The sequence below is a fragment of the Lepidochelys kempii genome, chromosome 2 (assembly GCF_965140265.1).
Source record: "Lepidochelys kempii isolate rLepKem1 chromosome 2, rLepKem1.hap2, whole genome shotgun sequence".
Lineage (NCBI taxonomy): Eukaryota > Metazoa > Chordata > Testudines > Cheloniidae > Lepidochelys > Lepidochelys kempii.
This window is the reverse complement of record NC_133257.1, coordinates 127,162,947-127,182,816: the sequence shown is the minus strand read 5'-3', so window position 1 is coordinate 127,182,816 and position 19,870 is coordinate 127,162,947. Positions and strand designations below refer to the sequence as shown.

Here is a 19,870-nt window from a genome sequence, read left to right as displayed (position 1 = left end):
CATGCCAATTTGTTGAATATTTGTTATCTGTCGTTTGCACAGCTCACTTAGTTACTAGCAACATGCCACTCGTAACAATTAGAAACTGGAACCCCATAGGATATGTTGTGAAGCCTTGCCTGACCAAGACAACCTTGGTGAAGGCAGTGTGCCTGAAGAAGATACAATCCCTATTTAAGTGGTTTAATGAACAGACAGACTGTACAAGCTACACCAGCCTATAGCAGGTATGGCCTATATCACTTGATATGACTAGTTCTCCTCTAACGATGCATCCATGGCCTTTCTCTTCTCTCTCATCCATTTTGTGTCACACTGAGAGAGCAGTTTCTGAGTTTTCCCAAGTACACTGATCATAACAGATCCTTGTGTGGGCTAAAGAAGGTTAAGTGAGTGTCTATCCCCAGTATCATGCACCTAAATCACAGTCTCTGACTCACTGGAAATGTCTTATCTTTAGAGATTTGTGAAAAAAATGGGTGATATAGTATGATGCTGAATTGTATTTGCTGTTAGAAAGTCAACCCTATGACTGAAAAATTAGCGGTGGGCTGCAAACCAGTAAGGCTGCAAAATTCATGTTACTCTCTTACAACAGGCTGAAAACTGTTTAGAAGTTAGATCTTATGACAACCAGCCTTCAAAAGTCTGACCTTTTCCATTTGTAGGCTTATCTAAACTTTTCATTCTGGCAATTGAGCCAGAAATCCTAGAGGCACAAACTTAGTCATGACACTTCAATTTTTCTCTGACATGAGAAGTCCAGAAATATCAGGGGAACACCTCCTTTGGGTGAGTTTGATTCTGAAAGCTGTCACTGTAATTGAGATGATGTCAGTGACCTGCATATTGTCAGCATACAAGATAATCAACTTGGTTTAGGGTATAATTCAGTTCCTGAAGTGTCCATTTTTTCATGATCATATGGTACAATTTTGTAAAGCTCTTGCCCTTCCTATCATTTATATTGTGCATAGCTCAGGTCTACTAGTTGTGTGCAGACAACTGTACCTTCTTAAAAACCTTTCTTTAAATACTTAGTCCAAGCCATGGTGGCTTCTCGTGAGAGTCTGTCAATTTCCCTTCTTTCTGGCCTCTCAAATAAATCAAATTATTTTTCAGTATTTTGGAGTTCATTCCTGTCTCTTTCACATGCAACTTCTTCCTCCCCTTTGGGCCTAGTTTCCCCGTATCCTATAGCCTCACATAAAGGGAAGAAAGGGAGGTAATTGGATACAGGAGGAGCAGATTTTTAAAATCAGCATCCTTTGGAAACATGCTCCAGTTCATTACTGTGTGAGGAGGAATGAAAACCTGTAGATTTTCCATTCATTTCTTGATTTGCAGGAGGAGCAGGAAACCAGCATTCTGGGAAGCAAGGCAAGAAAGGGGACTGGTCATTACCAATGTTACAATCATCTCAGTGTGTCCAGCCCAGATAAGGCCTTCCATATCACCTTCTGTGTTTCAGTGAGGTTTAAGCAGTGCACTGCATAGGGCCTTGTATGTGGCCTTTGCACTGGTGTAACTTTCACTCTAATTAAGGGCCTGATCCAAAGCCCATTCAAGTCAGCATAAAGGCTTGCACTGATTTCAATAGACTTTGGACAGGTCCTTTACTAACCTTGAAGACTACCAGCAGGAACAAAGGCTCCAGGGTTTCAGATGCCAAAGTTACATTACAACTATTTACTATTACATAGCCTTTAGTTTTAGATTGCAACTCCATGGCCAATCGTGTAATTCAGTGCAAAGAACTATACCCCATCTTTGGGTTCAACATCTCCAATCTGATAAAACCTCATGGACCATATTATGCTATTGATTTATTTTTTAGCAGAACTCCCTGTTAAAGTCAAATGGGAGCATTCTGTTGAGAAATCAGTGGCCTGAGCTTGCCCTGTGAAGGTGGTCATTAGGTTAGCAAACTCACAACATAATAATGCATTCTGGACTGGGCGACAAGGTATTTTTCCTGTATTCATCACCATGGTATCTGAGTGCCTTACAGGTTTCCATAAATCCAGAAAGGTGGTCTCTAAATCAGCCTTGATGTTTGTTCAGTCTTTGGGGGGTCTGATGAGAGTGCAAGCAAGGACCCCAATCAGAGCCAAAGGCAATAGTAATTGAATAATGTGGATATTTTCCTAGCAGATACTGAACTGAAACTCTGAATTATTTTCATATAGTTTACCTAACAGTCATCAAGTGCTGCTTTTAACAACTTTTGATTGCTAATCCGTTTGGGATCAGATTTAAACCAGCAGTCTAGGATTAAAGGGTCCACATCACATTGCACATCCCCTCTACCATCCCACTTTTCCTTGGTTGTCAGTTTTGCAGCCTAAAGGGTTTTCTTTCAAAAATATAATCATGTAAAATATGGGCCAGATTATCAAAATTACTCAGCACGTGCAGCTAGGGCTAGATTTTTGGCACCTAATGAAGTGGCCAGATTTTCAACAAAATTTAACCATCCAATAATGCCCATTATGAGGATTGGAAAACCAGACCACTCATTTAGGTGCCCAAGTGGGTTGGATACTGAGCTATTTTGAAAAGCTGACTTGTATTTTACAATGTATTTGCTGTAACGATAAATTGTTTCAGACATAACATTGCAATTACCATGGGTTATTGGCTCCTGTTGAAATTATTTTAAGGGTTTGGGAAGTAAGTTTATTCTGCTAAAGAAGTTTGTTTGTCTTTTATTTTTAAAGTGGACTCCCATGTGCTTTGACAAAGCTGCAGCATAAGCAGACATAGCAGTGCAGCTGTAGATGTGAAAAAGTATCCCAGATGGTGATGGTTAAACAATTTTAAAGAAGCTTTTTGAAACACAGCAGAACTATTAAAGGCTCCATACTCTGGGGGAATCGAGGCGGATTGTCATTGACATCAGTCAGTGTGATGTTCACCGTAGTGGTCCCTGATAATCCTCCCATCTGTCCTCCCATGTCCTTGGCCTGGATGACCACTTGGTACTGCTCCCTGTTTTCTCTGCTCATGTCTGGTAAAGCAGTTTTGATTATTCCTTGGATAAAAGAAAAGAGGGGAGAAACAAAAAACACTTTAATCCCTGAGTTTTAAAATGTAAAATATATTGTACGGATGTTAATCCCAGGCAAACAAATAAAATTGAAGGTGTATTCAAATAAGGCTTTTAATCCATGACCGATTTAATGTGATTGCAAGAAAAGAGAGAAATATAGCAGTGCAATGATTCAGTGTTTGGACTGTGCTAAATCCATGTAATTATCCTTTTGATGAGGAAAAAAAAATGTTAGGTTTGTCACATTAACGAGAGCTTTTCAGGTATTTTCCCTGGCTATTATTTTGATAAGGTTATTAGCTCTGACCCTGGAGTGGTCTCTGTATTATACCACTTTTTCATTAACAGGGCAGAATTCTGTGTTATCCTGGATTCACTATTTCAAACTTCAGTAGATTCATAGGTTTTAACTTCAGAAGGGACCACTGGGGTCATCTGGTTTGACCTCCTGGATAACACAGGTCACTGGATTTCTATAAATTAATTCCTGTTTCAGGTCCACTAGCTGTGGCAGAACTAGAACATAACTTTTAGAAAAAAACATCTAATCTTGAGTTAAAGATTTTTTTTAGGGAGAACTCATTACAACTCTTGATAAATTGTTCTGTTAGTTAATTACCCTCAATATTATTTTTGTGCCATATTTCCAGTCTGAATTTGTTTAGCTTCAACTTCCAGCCACTGGATCCTATTATACCTTTGTTTTCTAGATTGAAGAGCCCTCTATTATCAGATTTCTGACCCCAAGTAGATAAGTATAGACTGTAAGCAAGTCAACCCTTAACCTTCTCTCCGTTAAGCTAAATACACTGACCTCCTGGAGTCTTTCACTATAAGTTATGTTTCCAATCTTGTAGTCATTTGCAGGGCTCTTCTCTAAACCCTCTCCAATGTATCAACATCTTATGGAAGCATGAACCCCAGAACTGGACACGGTATTCCAGTAGTGGTCTCACCAGTGCCAAACACAGGTATAAAATACCCTCCCTATTCCTACTACTTTAAGAAAATAAAACTTACATTTTATGGTGCTGTAGGTTCACTGCCTTAATAATATGGGGCCATATCACGCCATCAGTTTTCAAGCAGAAATCAAGGGGGTCTTCTGCTTAAAACCAGATAGATAGTCCATGTTCATTCTGAGTTTGGGACAAATATTAGACAGTACTTGAACAATTTAATTAGAATTTTTATAAAATTGGGTATAAATACTTGAGTGAGAAGGATCTTTATCCCTGTGTGTATTTCTGTAATTATGACAAGTAAAACAGAAAGGGTTGCTGACCTGTCTCTGGGTCCACTGAGAAATATGGCTGTCCCTGGAGGATGCTATACACTACTTTGGCACTGTTTCCATAGTTGGCATCATCCGCATCTGTAGCTGTCACTTGAATAACAGAAGTTCCTAAATAGGAACAAAAACAAAGAATCTATCATATGAAAAGAGATAATTTAGATCATAAGGCTGATGTACATATTTTTCTTCTATTTATAAAATCTATATAATGACCAGATGCATAGAACAATCAAAACCGGCACAGAATACATCAGACTAATCCAGTGTTAACAAAATAATTCCTTCTCCATGCAAAATTAAAATAAAATGTAAAACAACACATTTTTCTCAGAATTAAAAAACAAAACAAAATAAGCCTCCCTTAAACGCATCTTTCAGAAAAAAGTCTGGGTAAACAGATAGGCCTTGATGCATGATCTGAAAGTCCAACACATCATGAGTTTATTGATCAAGGGGCAGCAAATCCAAGATCTGAGGATTGTCCTCTGAAAACACTCTGCTCTCAACTGGAACATGTCAGCTAATCTCAAGTGGTGGCCACAATGATGAGGTGGTCTCTGAAATGCAGAGGACCCATGCCATAAATAGCTTTATACAACCAATACACTGAATTGGACACAGATTAAGATTTAAAATCCTGTGAAACACAGGTATAAATGACTTCTGTGCAAAGCACTAATAAGTGCTATAAAAGGGAAAAAATGTTTGGCACTAGCTGTTGTTTCTGAGCAGATCAGTAACCCTTTTGGAAGTTTGGGGGCGAGGGGGAGGGACAAATGAATGGATAAATGCAGTCAGTACAGAATCATAAAGTAAATCATTAACTCCTTGCCAAATGCAGATGGAGAAAAACACCCTTTTGGCCACATCTTCTTTCTGGATATCCTGTAGGGTCTCCAGATCCTGAATAAGAAAAGGTGTGGGTATACTCCATCCATCCATGGAAGGGGAGATATCACCTCTGTCATTTCCTATAGTTGCCCCCCCTCTCCCCCCCATCTCATCTAGGTTGAGCTTCAGTCAGCTACCCTTGCAGCAAAGCACCAGTCTTGACTAGACACTAGGAAAAAGTTTGTCCACATTATCTGGAATTGATGGAACACAGGTGTTCTATAATTCCTTTCAGTGCTTCACGTATGCATTAAGCAAAGGGAATGACAGAGCAGAACTCTATGGTACTCCCATATGGCAAGGCCAGCAGGACAGATACTGCTACTGGGTCTTGTTAGATGCAACTCTGTTTACCATTGTGATATGGCAACAGTACCTACTGGTTAGGGCATTGTGAGTGGCATAGTAGAAGACAGGAAATATTTCTTCCTCTGCAACAAAAACAAGTAGTAAAATTATAAAAATGCTTTATGTCACAATCAGTCAAACTCTGAGGAGAATTTCTGCCCCACGCTCTTTAGATTTCTCTTTACCTGCTTAATCTGTCAAAGGTCATCTATAAACCAATGAGAGCTGTAAGGATAATGCAGAAGTAGGGGGTGTTTAAGGATAACTGTGTCAGTAAAGGGCAGAAGATAATGAGAGCATCCAGCCAGTCTGTGGATTAAGTAATTCACAAGGTGAACAAGATTCTTTCACAGACATATGTAGAACATAACTGGTCTCATCAGATGCTGAGTTGAAAAAGTAAAATTAGGCCTCTGCCACCACAGGGGCTAATATGGCCCTTTGTTGAAGGAAGTTTGGTGCTTTACCCCCACCCACCTCCTCCTGTCCCAGTTACGAGGTAAGATCCAGATCTCAGTTCAGGCTGTGTGTACAGAACACATTCCCAACCAGCAACTGATCTGCATCCCTATATGCTTGCTACAGTGGTGTCTAGGAGTTAAATAAGAACTGCAGAAAACAAAAACCTATTGAGGAGGATGAATAACTCTCTGGTGTACTTTGTGTTAAATTGTAGTCCGAAACTTTAAACATATATTTACCTTGTTCATCAAATGTGGGTATTTGGGGAATGCTTTGGTGAAAAGGTGAACCTTGGAGTATAGCTTGAAGATGATTTTCTTAGGGAAAGTGATCCACAGGTGAGGTCTGGCTTGTGTTGAGAAACCTCTACCTTATATTTCTTTTGAGTTTATTTTTGCTCTCTCAATCATTGGGACAGTCAGACCCAAACAGGGGGAAGTTGCAGAAGGAACTGTAACCTATTCTAGTCAGAGCTGGGTAGACCAGTATCAGAACTTTAATTGGATGTGACACAGAACGGGGTTCTAGTGCAGTTTGTGAAATACTGGTGAAATATGCTTTCTTTGATTTGTACCATTGTGCAAACTGGCCACTACACAATGTATCAGCTGCTGCTTTCTAGTGAACTAATTGTCTAATCAGGAAAAGTGAGTTACAGTATTCCAGAATAGAAGGCTGAATGGCCTCTACAGCAGTCAGAAAGCTTCCCCACCCGCACCCCGAATTCCTAAAACAGAATAGATTCATAGATTCATAGATACTAAGGTCAGAAGGGACCGTTATGATCATCTAGTCTGACCTCCTGAACAACGCAGGCCACAGAATTTCACCCACGCACTCCTGCAAAAACCTTTCTTGTGAAAAAATATTGTATTTTTGACATTTTGTCCCAGTTTGGGACATTTCTTTTATTCAAAACTGCACATTATGTGGCAAAAAGGGATTCCCCTTTTTTGGGTCAGCTTTAATCAGGAGCCACATGCAAAACATAAGTAACTGTTGCACAGTACAACCCTACCTCCTCTCACAAAAGCAACCCTCTTTCCCCCACAAAACCTATAATTCATTCTATTAGCATAAATCTCCCACCACTATGGAGGCAGTATTTCATAAATACATGTATTTTGTAAATGTAGGGATGATATCATTCTTGTCCTTTCTAGCATATATGAGATGTTTTCATTTTTCTTTTTTTCTCCCCAAAGCTTTCTTTTGTATGTTGAAATGAAATGCTCTCCTCAATTGCATTACTAGGACTTGTACTGAAGGACCATAAGGCAATCTTACCGCATAGACAGATGTAATATGACTAAGCTGCTGTATATTTAATCTGTCTGAAATACTGTGTGGAGTAAATGCTCTTGCCACTAAATATAATGCATTTACAATAATAAAATAATTCCATAAAGTCTAACTGAGAAAGAATGGCTAAAACTGAATAACACTGCTAACCCTTGCCATCCTGCTGTTCAGTACTTTGGAGTACAACAACTTTCAGTACAATAACTTTAGTTTTTGTTTGGTGGTAATTATGCCTCTGATGCCCTGCTGGCAAATTTGAAAAAACATTATAGAGGGAACAAAGAGCTGGAAAAGACAGAGTGATGTAGTTTGAAATGTTGGTATGCGTACATGTCCACACGTGTTTATCCTTTCTGGAGACTGGCTCCTCATCCCTGTCCTCCCAATAGGTACAGCCTAAGGAAGCACTTCTAGCATAACCATACCATACCAATGATGAGACAATCAGAGAAGGAAAGTAGTCAGATTAAAGCATGGCATTTGGGACTTTTTCAGTAATTAAAGAGAGACAATATAAAATGATGGGTCTTTCATAAAAAATGAACTATAACTATCTGAGTGTTTCTTTTTCATTTTTTTTTCAATGTGCTGTAAATATTTACAAGCAGAGGAGATGCTGCTCTAAGTTACACTCGCTGCCAATGGTCTCCATGGACTGAAATAGCAACTGGCAATCAGCACAAGGCTGGGTTTCTTGCATATGTCATCTTTACTCTGGCTGCACCTCTGTGCTGGCAGCAGTGAGGTGTGTGGTGGCGGAGCCGATAGGGATACTCCAGGTCTGTTGCCAAAATCTGCAACAGTGGGGCATGAAGTATAGCAACTATATCCTTTGTATATCCTTGAGGCTGCAGATAGTCTCAAAAGGAGCCAAGAGGATGAGACTGACTGGATAAAATGTTGGACAAAACATTTTTTGTCCAAATTGTTTCAATAGAATAGTAAAACAAAACAAAAACTAAATTAAAGGTCTTGTTTTGTAAGAAAAAATCAAAATGTTTCATTTTGACATGTTCTAAAGAACATGTTTCCTTTTTTTCAATTTGAAATGAATTTTCACGTTGAAAATTTCCTTTTTATTTTTTTAAATTAAATCCTTAAAAGATCAAAATACAAATGAAGCATTTTGGATCAAACACAGTGTTTCATTTGTCACAACATTATTTTTTGTACTTTTCGGTTTGCCGAAAAGTTTCCCTTTGGGTCTGCCCAAAACAATTTCTTTCAATGTTTTTGGAAATGCCAGCAAACAAACAAACAAACAAAAAAACAGTTCTAATTATAACCCCCTTCTTCCCAAAATGCCAGCCCAAAGAATGGACCTGATGCAGTGGGGGAGCAGGCTACACCTTGTGCACTGGGGAACTTGGAAAGGAATTGTTCCTTCTTGATTGTTCTTGCTGAGATGCAGTTGTGTGTAAGCCCTTAATGTGGGAAAGTGCCTAAATGCCACCATATGGCTCCTTATCAGTAACAATTCAGATTAATAAAAGGGAGAATATCCAAATCTAATTTCAACTAAGTTTTTAGGTGAAATTATAGTTTTCAAGAAAATGCTGAAGCCAACAGCAGCAATCATAGCTGTGTAATATCTAGACAATCCCACAACACGTCAGTTTTTTTTTTTGTGTGTGTCTCTGGCAGAGCCCTGAGGATGTTTCTTTTTTGCACAGTTGCTTCTCCTCATCTTCAAAGCTCCCCATTTTGTCCAGTTCATTTGGCCAACAAAGACTTTATGGAAGCTTTTTGGTGACCCATAGTTCCTTTACTTACATCAACTAAAAGGGTCACTATTGAGAGAAATGGGATGCAGAAAACCCCTGCCATCCCAGAGCTTGGATGCTTAGTCTCTGAGAAGGAAAGCAGCATAGTCCAGTGGATAGTGCCCTAGGCTGGGACTGTGTTCTACTCCTGATTCTATCACAGACCTGCTGAGTGACCTTGGGAAAGACAGTTTTCCTCTCTATGCCTGTTGCTCCTCTAATCCTTTGTCTTATTCCTCTATTTAGACTATGAAGACCGATAGATTGTTGACTCCTTCTATGTGTTTGAAAAGCAGCTAGTACAATAGGGCCTCAATCTTAATTGTAGCCTCTAGATTCTACTATAATAAGAATAAATAATGATCTCTGCAGTGCCCCCAGCCTTTAGCAACCCAGGACATGACACACTGTAATCAGAAATCAGCCCTGAATCTCTAACATGACAGTGAAAATATGGTGCACTATTATTAGGACACCAGACTGACCTTACATTTGTTTGATGTGAGGACATTTTTGTCAGCTGAGAAAACTCGTGTTTGTGTGTTGATAAAGCCTGGTTCTGTAAACATTAATATAACTGTGGCAAATAATCATTTTCTATGTGACTGCTGTAAATAAAGATATTATTGTTAACTAAAATTTACATTAATGCGTGATTCATGAAAGCATTTTGCTGCTGTAGTAGTTAGATACTGTGGATTTTGTGGAAAAGATAATAAAGAGCTGTAATTTGAAAGAGAAATCCAAAGTATGAAGCAGAAGGCAATGCAGCAAATTCCAGGGTTATCCTGGTCATATGCATTGTGAAATTAGACCAGTCACATTAAGGTTTGTTTTTTTTTAAAACAACAAAATAGTTAGCTACTATTGAGCCTAGATGATTGCAATCAATTTTTAAGTAAGCAATCACTGAAAGAACTTACTCTATTATTAGATTTAGGCATTTTATCATCAAAAGTCTTCACAAACTTTGGGTTCAGTCCTGCTGATGGTCCACATATATAATCTTCCACGAGGAGATGGGGGTGCTCAACACATAAGCAAATCAAGCCACCTATTGATTATGGGACATGCCATAAAACTGCTGAATGGGCTTGAACACATTATTTCATCTCTGTTTCCCACCCCACCATTCATCAGTCTTGTTTATTTAGGCTATAAGCTTTTTGAGGCAAAGACATCTCTCCCTTTGTGTTTCTACAGTATCTAGCACAATAGGGACCCAGTCTTGGTTGTGGCCTGTAGGCACTACCATATTATAAATAATGAAAATCTTGTTTAGGTATTAACAATTGAAAATGTTGGTCTAACTGACTTACCAAAGGGCACATAGTGAATCAGTGTCAGAATCAAGAGCTCAGTAAAATTTTTCAAAAGTGCCTAAATGTAATTTTTAACAGTCACTTTTGCACTTAGGAGTCTAATGCTATGTGTGCACTATAAGGCAGGAATGTGATGGCCAGCTCATGTACTCATACTCGTTCTAACTGCAATTGGGTTAATGAAAGGGTATGTACAAGAGCTGGGAATCACAACACAACTCATACTGTAGACATAGTCTAAAAGTATGTCTAGACTAGAGCTGGAAGTGTAATTTCTAGCTTGGGTAGACATACCAGAGCTAGCTCCAATCAAGATAGCATGCTAAAAATTGCAGTGTAGCCATGTCTACATGGGCAGCAGGGACAGGATAGCTGCCCTGAATACATACCTAGCATTTCAAATGGGCAACACTGCTATTTTTAGTACACTTGCTTGGTTAAAGCTAGCACTGGTCTGTCTATCCAAGTTGGAAATTACACCTACAGCTCCTATGTAGACATACAGTAAGTCTCATTGAAAGTCTGTGAGACTTGTGCTCTTAGTGCCTTAGTCACTTTGAAAATAGGACTTAGTCTTTTACATCATTTAGGCTCTGTTGAAAATGTCATCCATGAGCTCAGGAGTTCCTGGTTTCCCAGTCCTGTGCTTGAACTATAAAGACTCACTTCCTGTGCTCCTCTGCCCTCACCCAATTGGCTATATTAAAGAGGTTTGGATTATTACATTGGTGTTATGAGACAATAAACCTTCTGATTTGCTCCTCCAGTGCATTGCACTATTTGTCATGCACTATTTAAAATTTGCCATGGGGCTGAGTGAAGTAGTTCTCATTGGGGCAGCCTTGTGATGGGAAGGTCTTGAAAATCTGTGAATTACTGGCAACAGTGATATTTTATGGACTGCATTTGCATGCATGCATCCATAAACGCTTCAATGAACAACAAGTTGGCAGGTATTCTGACAAAACTGATTAGATGTGGGTGACAGGTATTTTAAATGTTTTAATACACACACAACTATTGTACAAAGAGCAATATTCTTATTCCCAAAGGGCTTGATCACACTTGTTCTTAATCTCAAAGCATCTTTTATAATATAGATAGGAGGTTAATAGAGACAGCTGGCTGAAAAGTGATTTGAGAAATATTTTGATATGAGGTCACATAGAAAACTCAATATGAGCTTGGAGATTGCCATTGTGGTGGAAAAAGACACTACTAGTCTTGGATTCATAGACAGAGAGAGCATATGAAAGCCAGCAATGTCACAATCAGAGCTGTATGGGAACAGGAATTTCCATTTTGATGGAAATTCCACAATTTTGAAATTTGTGTTAATTCTGAATTGGAACAAATCAAAGAATTTTTAATTTTTTTGCAAAATGAAATTTTTGATTTTGTGTGCGTTTGTTTTGGGTTAATTTAAATACTAAGTTTTGAGGAAATCAAAATGTTTTGTTAGGTTTTTGACTTTTTAATTTTCAGTTATATAATATAATATCATCTAAAATAAATTTTGAAACAAAAAGTTTTTTCAATATGAAAATTCAAATATTTTGTTCCAATAAGTTTTTATAAGCTCTAAGCAGAAACAGAATAGAACATTTAGACCTTATCAGAACAATTTGTTTTAAATGAAGTTTCATCAAAATCAACATGTTCCCACAGAATGTTTTGATTTCAATGAATCAGCATTTTCTGACAGAAAAAAATTTCTATTGAAAAATTTTTCATCAGCTCTAGTAATAATGCTGTTCTAGATAGTCTTGATGCAGCCTCAGTTGGAATTTTGGTCTTGTAGTGCTATTATATAATGTGAGCAATTTCAGTCCCATATTATAACAGTATAGAAAAACTAAAGAAAATAAAATTTATGCCAACAAAGCAGATACAAGGAGGAGATTGCAGACACTAATTATATAGGATCAGATTCATTCCTGATGTGACTACATAAATATCAGCGGATTTGGGATGAATTTGACGCATAGTCTCAAAAAGAGAGCTCAAGGGGAACATGATTATAGAGTGTAAACAATATAAATGAAGGAATATAATTTATTCAGAGCTGTAAGAGATGAGGATATTAAGATGTGCAAACAAGTGGTTCTTGGGCGAAATCCTGAGACGTTTTGAGTAGAGATTGCATTTTTCGGCTTGTGGGCCTTTCAAAAAAAAAAAGTCCTTTTGTGTTGACCCCAAAATTGGGGGGGGGAAATGTTGTGTTTGACCCAAACCAAAATGTTCAATTTTTATTTTTAAGATAGATTTGCAGTATATTTTGGAATGAAAAGTCACTTTGAGTCAGAAAATTAAATGTTTCATTTTGAAAGTGTCAAAACAAAACATTTAGATTTTTATTTTTTTTTTACTAGGACATTTTTTGATTGTAAAATTCAGCAAAAGTGACTCGATTTTGCTAAATGTTTCAGATGACTCAAATCTGCTTTTTTGGGGCGGGAATGTTTTGGGCAGAAAGTTTTGCTTGGATTTAGTACTGAGTGCTTGAATTTCCTACAGATTTTATGGGCAGTTTCAGAAGCCCAGCACCCCTGTGTCTGCCCTGTGAAGTGTGAAAGCTACAGACCCCTTGAATGAACTGCCAAAAGAAATGGTGGAAGCACTCTTACGGCAGATACTCAGGAACGGGATAGATAAAACATTATTGGGAATAATATAGAAAGTACTCCTTTGAATAAGCTGGGGGGTCAGACCAGATGACCCACATCAGCCCTTTTTTACCTTTCTGTCTCTGATTCTGTGAAGACAGTGCATCAAACTATAGACAAGGGGGAAATTTCACTGTCATATGGAATGCATGCTGAATCACCATCACTAACAGACCACAGACGCATGCTCGTGCAATAATAATGTTGCTGTGTTCCTACAATTTATTTAGTACATTTACTCCTATTATTAGTTTTGTCTCTGCGCGCTTCATTGTGGAAAACGATTATATTAAAAAAAATTAAACTGTGTGCTAAACTAAAATTGTTTTTAAAATGAAAACATGCTAATCTAGCAACAGCAAACCTAGTAATGTACAGACTTTTATATTTTTCCCCTTACTTTCAAAGCCATTTTAATGTCTGCATTAGGAAAAAGACCAAGATGAACTAAGGGGAGAGAGGTTCCTTTCTGATGCTTAGGTCAGCATGGTTGTGCTGCAGCAAAGCTGATGCCAGATTCTGACACCATCACTGAAACCACAGAGCACCTTAATCTCCGAGTCGCAATCAATGGGACTGAAAAAAATATATTGAAAAAAAGGTTCTACGCAACTTAAGTGAAGATGTCAGAATCTTGGCTCTTTGTTCCTATGCTGTGATTAGTCTATTTGATGTGTCCTTTATCGTCACTGAACACTGAAAATTGTGTTCAAAGCATCTTTGTCTATGCTGTGTTCTGTGTGATGCTTCATTATGTTAATTTACATTGTATTAAAATAAGTTGCAGCATATTGTTTTGCGCCGCACTAAAAAACAGATCTTATTTGCACACTTTGGAAATAATCTAATTGTAGGGGACGTCTGGTGGAAGGAGATTGCCTTTGTATTCTGCTTACAAAATGGACACATTTGATATGCTTCATTTTAACATGCTGTTAGATAATAGGCCTGACATTTTCAAACTTGGATACCTAACGTTAGCCACTGAAATTCATACTCATGCACCCAAAATTAGTGGCATTATTTTTCAAAAGGGTTAGTTTCCATTTGACTCCAGTGAAAGTTTTGCTTAAGTAAGGACTGCAGGATTTGCCCCAGGCTTTGAAGGATGGAGAATAAAATGTGAAATATAATATAATTAATATATACACGTGTGTGTGTGTGTGTATACATAATATAGATGTGTTTTTATCTTTTTTTGGAAATAGTTTTTGTATTCAGATATATTTAAAATTGGACTAGTCAATTCCAGTTTGTGCCAGAAACCTACTAACAACTGCTGCTGAGCCAAAATGCAGAAAGGAATGTTTCCAAAGTAAACTCTGAGGCAGGTTAGAATTTAGTTTCATAAAGTGTTTTTCTGTCCGCAAAGACTAAATTATGAATTTTTGTGGTGTGGAGCGCTGGGAAAGGGGAGGACTCTGTAGTCCAATACAGCACAGAGGGAGACATTTTGTTATCGGTGTAAAAAGAAAAGGAGTACTTGTGGCACCTTAGAGACTAACAAATTTATTATTATTAGTCTCTAAAGTGCCACTAGTCGTCCTTTTCTTTTTGCGGATACAGACTAACACGGCTGCTGCTCTGACACTTGTTATCGGTATAATATTTCCAAGTGCCCCTAGACAGCATGGTGTTTTTCTATCCTGTTGCAAAGGTATTTCTTGAATGGTCCTGTTTTGTTGTTGGATGGGATATGACTCACATATGTCTCTCTCAGACATAAGTGATTAGCACTGCAGGCAGCGGTAACTAATCCCAACCATTGCAATCTCCAGCATCTGCAGCCCAGTAAAGGCTGTTCCCTGCATGGTTACATTGCATTGGGGGTAGGTAAGTTGCTCCTTACACTCACCCCTCTGGCATATATCTTCCCATGAACAAGCTTAATTGGAGCCATTATTTGAAATACCTTGTGAAGCAATGGGTTAGCTAGTTGTAGTTCAGATATTATGTAAGGAAAATGTGTTTGTGATGCTAACAACAGGTCACAGTCTTGGCCTTAAAACATGTCTATAGTGCGAGAGAAAATACTGGCCAGAACAATGAATCTGTTTTCAGAGTACCTATGGGATTTTTACCTGTGCATCAATCAGAAAGGGAGAGAAGGAACCTTGATTTAACATCTTATCCAAAGGATGGCATTGCTAACAGTGCAGAATGTATTCTCTAGTATCCCCGTGCAGTGTCAGCATTAGATGTGAGCAAAAAATGCTGATGTGTTGACTTCAAGCCAATCATATTTTTGTCCAGAGGTTAGAGTTTTATATTTGAACAAGTACTCAAGTAAAACTGAGGAAAATTGATACATCAAACAATTTCTGAGCATAAGTATGATAAAAGCACTTTCAACATGAATATAAAGATCTGAGCCAGTCAGCTGCAGAAACACTTTCTCTTTTCTAGGCAGAAATAATGGGAAATAAAATGACCCAATAAGATATTCACACAAATGGTATTACAATATATTATATGAGGGAGATAAAGAGGGAAACCACACATTTGCTATCAGTCATGGTTGGAAATTTGTACACTTGCTAGGATTGAATCTATCTTTGTACGTGAGGACCTCACAGTGTGTAATGCATTAATCCTCACTACCCTGCTGTGAGTTAGGTAAGTTCTATCATTCCTGTTTTACTAATAGGAAGTTGAGGCACAGAGAGGGTAAGTAACTTGCCCAAGTTTACACAGGGCCCTCCGTAGTGAAGCTGGAACTTGAACTCCAGTCTCCCAAATTCTAAACTAGTGCCCTGACCTTTGGAACAGATCGCAAATGCCATTTAAACACACTGGAAAGGAAGGGTTACAAAGTTATGTTTTTCTCTCATCCTTCTGGTTCCATGGAATAAGTTATTAGGGGAAAGTTTTCATCATGGGGCAAAGTGATATAACTAAGTGCCTCTCACGAATATCAGCTGGGAAGTGCCAATGAGCACCTAACTCCCTGGGCACTTCTTTGAAATCTACCCTACTTTATGGGAATGACACCTGGTTATTAGTTACCATACTTCAACTCCTGTGCCCCCTCACCTGATAAGCTGTTAGCGTCCCCTCCTACAGAAGGATGGCTTAGAGATTCTGAGTTTCAGGTCTGAATTACTTGGATTAGTTAGCACTAGTGATTTGAATCTCAGGAGTGTCGATTTAGCACTTTATCTTTCTGAGGGATATAGAATGGACTGTGCACTGTCTTCTTTCAAATAAGACATTATAAAAACTAAGGTCCTCTACTTGTGTGCACATTAAAGTTCCCATATTATTTTTTGGGAGATGAGGGTTTACTCCAATATTACTAGCTAAGTTCCATCCCCTCTCCTCTGCTGTACTAGTTTTCCATATGGTTGCTGTCGTTCTATATTGGAGATTATTACAATCCAATGCTGGGTGAAAAGATTCATGTTTATATAAAATTAGTAAAGCTTTACAAGAGGAAACATGCTGCAGAAATGAAATATATTATTTTAGAGAGAGAGAGAGAGAGAGAGACTTTTTAGAAGTAGAGCTAGGCAAAAATAATCATACCCCCAAAGAAACTGGTAAAATTATTACCAATACTTTTTGGTACCAGATAGGAAAAAGAAATACTTGGGTCATTTTTGGTCAATTTCACCCTCAAGGAAAATCAGTTTTCAGACAGAAAATAAAGCAATTGCCATTTTTTCACTTTCTAAAGCTCCTATCTGTCTGTCTGTCTAGTTGGAAGTAAAGGTCAGATTTGAACATACTGTAACTTCTTCTGCCACTTGGTCTCAATCCAAATCTTACACCGAGATCTTTACTAAAATGGAGGGTCACTGGCAGGAGAGGGAGTGTCTCTTGCACAATGGTGGAAAAGATTAATCAAAGAAAATAGCAAATATATTAAATAAATATCTAAGATGTACATAAAAATCAAACAAAATCAATATAAATTAATCACTTTAAGCTAAATGCTCCAGTTTCCTTTTGGTCATGTAAATACAAGGCAAAGGGATAAGTGCAAGAAAGGGGTGAAGAAGCATGTATTGTATAAGGACTTGTCTTCACCATGGGGAGATCAACGCTTCTGCAATAGATGCAGCAGGCATCGATTTAGCAGGTCGAGTGAAGACCCACTAAATCAACAGTAGAGCGCTCGCTGGTCAACCCCAGTACTCCAACTCTCTTAGAAGAGTAAAGAAGTTAACCAGAGAGCGTATCCTGTCAATGGAGCGCAGTGAAGACTCCGGGGTAAGTCAACCTAAGCTACATCAACTCCAGCTACATTATTCACGTAGCTGGAGTAGCGTAACTTAGGTCAATTTACCACATTAGTGAAGAAAAGTGCTAAGTCTTTACCCCCCAAACCTGCAAACGTTCCTGTATGTGAAAAATGCATAGTCAGCGCTCGACCAGTGCTTCTCTGCCTTCCCAAGCTATCCATATATGTCCAGACAGTTATGTGATATGTATGTGAATGTATGTGTTATATAATTTGAGAGCTATGACCTCAGGTCCTTCCCTGTGTCAGTAGTTCCTTGGAGTGTGATAATTTGGAATTTTTTGTAAATCTACCTTCTCGTGGGTTTTCCCATGTTTGCCATGATCTATCTCCTAATGTCCCCAAATCCTCCATTTTTATATCATTTAATGCATCTAATTATTGTAGCTCAAAAGCCCTTTTGGCGTTTCAGTAGGAAAAAAAGGTAGGCATAAGTGGACATACAATCTGTACAAAGAATAAATCCTTGGCCTTACAATCAAATCCATGCAGGAGGATCTTTATGCCTGCACAAAATCCCACTGAATTCAATGCAAAAGAGTCTGTCTGCACAGAACCTACAGGATCAAAGCCCGAGGCTATAAACTCCTTATGGCAGAGATGTCATTTTGTCAGTAAAGTGCTATTCACATTGTATATGTCACTGTATACATTATTTAAAATAATTATAATTCAGGAAGAAATAAGTATAATTTGAGAATACAAATGGGACTAGAGAAGTGAATAACAAGGCCTCAGTGGATTTTTCCCAGTAAAATGAAAAAACATAACCTGAAAAATGGAGATTTCCCCAACTAAGAATATTCTTCATCAAATTTAGTACACAATATTAGCAATGAGTCCCATATAAATTACTGATGAACATGAAGTATTAAGTTACTGTGTAGAAAGAGCTGTATCAATACTAAAAAAGTACTCCGATCCCTGGGAAAAAAACACATTTAACTTGTTTTGCACATTTGAAAATGGAAATATTTTGCTTTCTTACCTTGATATTTTTTTTAAAAAAATTGAGCACAGAACTGCCATTTTGCTTCAAATATTTTTCTGTGAAAATGTCAAAATTTCTCTCTAAGAAAGATTTGTATAATGAATACTAAAGAATCCTCAATTTTTAAAAAAACAGGAAAAATGTAAATATAAAAATGTAAATATACATATACAATATTACATACATACAATTGAGGAAACTACAGGTTTTGACACTATATAGTGGATTTGAAACTCATTTGAAGTTGCAAATACCAACTGAAACCTAATTCTCACAAAACGTGTCATAGTATTGTACAAAATATTCTGTCTACAATATCTATACTATGCAGTGTGAGAGTTTGGAGTGCAAAGGCTATATCTGACCACAGAATGTGGTATATCACTGTATGAAAAAGTCATTTTTTCTCTGCATTCTGGTTGCTTTTCTTTTCATGCTAACTCAAAGCTAGGCACACTCCCCCCCCCCCCCCCACACACACACTTAACCAGAGCATATTTTGTCAGCTAACACTCCCAGATTCTTAATCTAATAGAAATGGGTTTTGTAGAGCATAACAAGGCCATGAGGCTCAACCTTATTCCTTGCCCTCTTGCACCTGAGACTGGGGAAAAAGTGTTCTATGTAGCATAAAAATGTAAATATTCCTTGATGGAATTTTACACAAATCTTTAAATTAATTCTTATTGACTTTTAAGCAAACTCAGAAATAGAAAACATGAGGTTTATCATATGTCACCACAGCTTTTCCTGTAAGAGTTTCAGAGGTGGAATAACCAATGTCCCCTGAGTTATCAGTAGCTATGATGACACAACGCAGAAGAAAGGTGATGGGAATACTCTAAAGCAAACATTTCAGTGTAGTCTCATTGAAAGCCATTAGGGAGCATGGTACTTAGGCTTTGTCTACACTGGCATGTGAAAGACAAAACTTTTGTCATTCAGGAGAGCTCTCTCCTGCCAACAAACAGCGGCTATACCATGCGCCTTTTAGTGGCACAGCTGTAGCAGCACAGCCATGTTGCTAAAAGCTCTGTCGTGTAGACACAAAGTCTGTCTTTTGAGGGAGATTATGCACATGGTGAAAAGTGATAATACTATTTTTAAAACAATCATTCCTCCTGTTTATCTGAGTGTGGGTGTGGCTGTAGCAAGTGCATGTAACGAGAGAGAGCACACAGCCCTCAGTTGCCTCTGTTAAATCTGACTGACACTAATGGAGTTGACAGATAAATGAACGTGGTTTGACTTTATATTACACCTATTCTTATTGTGAACATGAAGTCAATTTGAGGATTAAAAAATATATTCTGAAGGATGTTTACCAACTGTATATTAGAGATTGGTGAATGACGAAGACTAGAAGCCTTTCTTGCTGACATTAAGAGGACAGGTAGAGAAGTGTGTAATATTGACCTAGTTCAAGACCAATTTGTTTCCAACCACTTTACTGCTTCTACTACTAACTTGTCTTTTCACAACTTCCTTCAGATGTAACACTTTCTTTTAAAACTTCAGAAAAGTCACTTTCAT

General features: G+C 37.9%; 1 protein-coding gene across 1 annotated transcript in view; it reads right to left on the bottom strand.

The window, feature by feature from the left end:
• Positions 1 to 19,870, bottom strand: part of CDH9 (cadherin 9) — a 95,280-nt gene that overhangs the window by 25,961 nt on the left and 49,449 nt on the right. Inside the window, exons 3-4 of the mRNA XM_073329465.1 lie at positions 4,338 to 4,457; positions 2,867 to 3,034 (exon numbers count right to left, since the gene is read on the bottom strand). Coding sequence (XP_073185566.1) covers positions 2,867 to 3,034; positions 4,338 to 4,457 — 288 coding nt within the window. The remainder of the gene's footprint in view (positions 1 to 2,866; positions 3,035 to 4,337; positions 4,458 to 19,870) is intronic.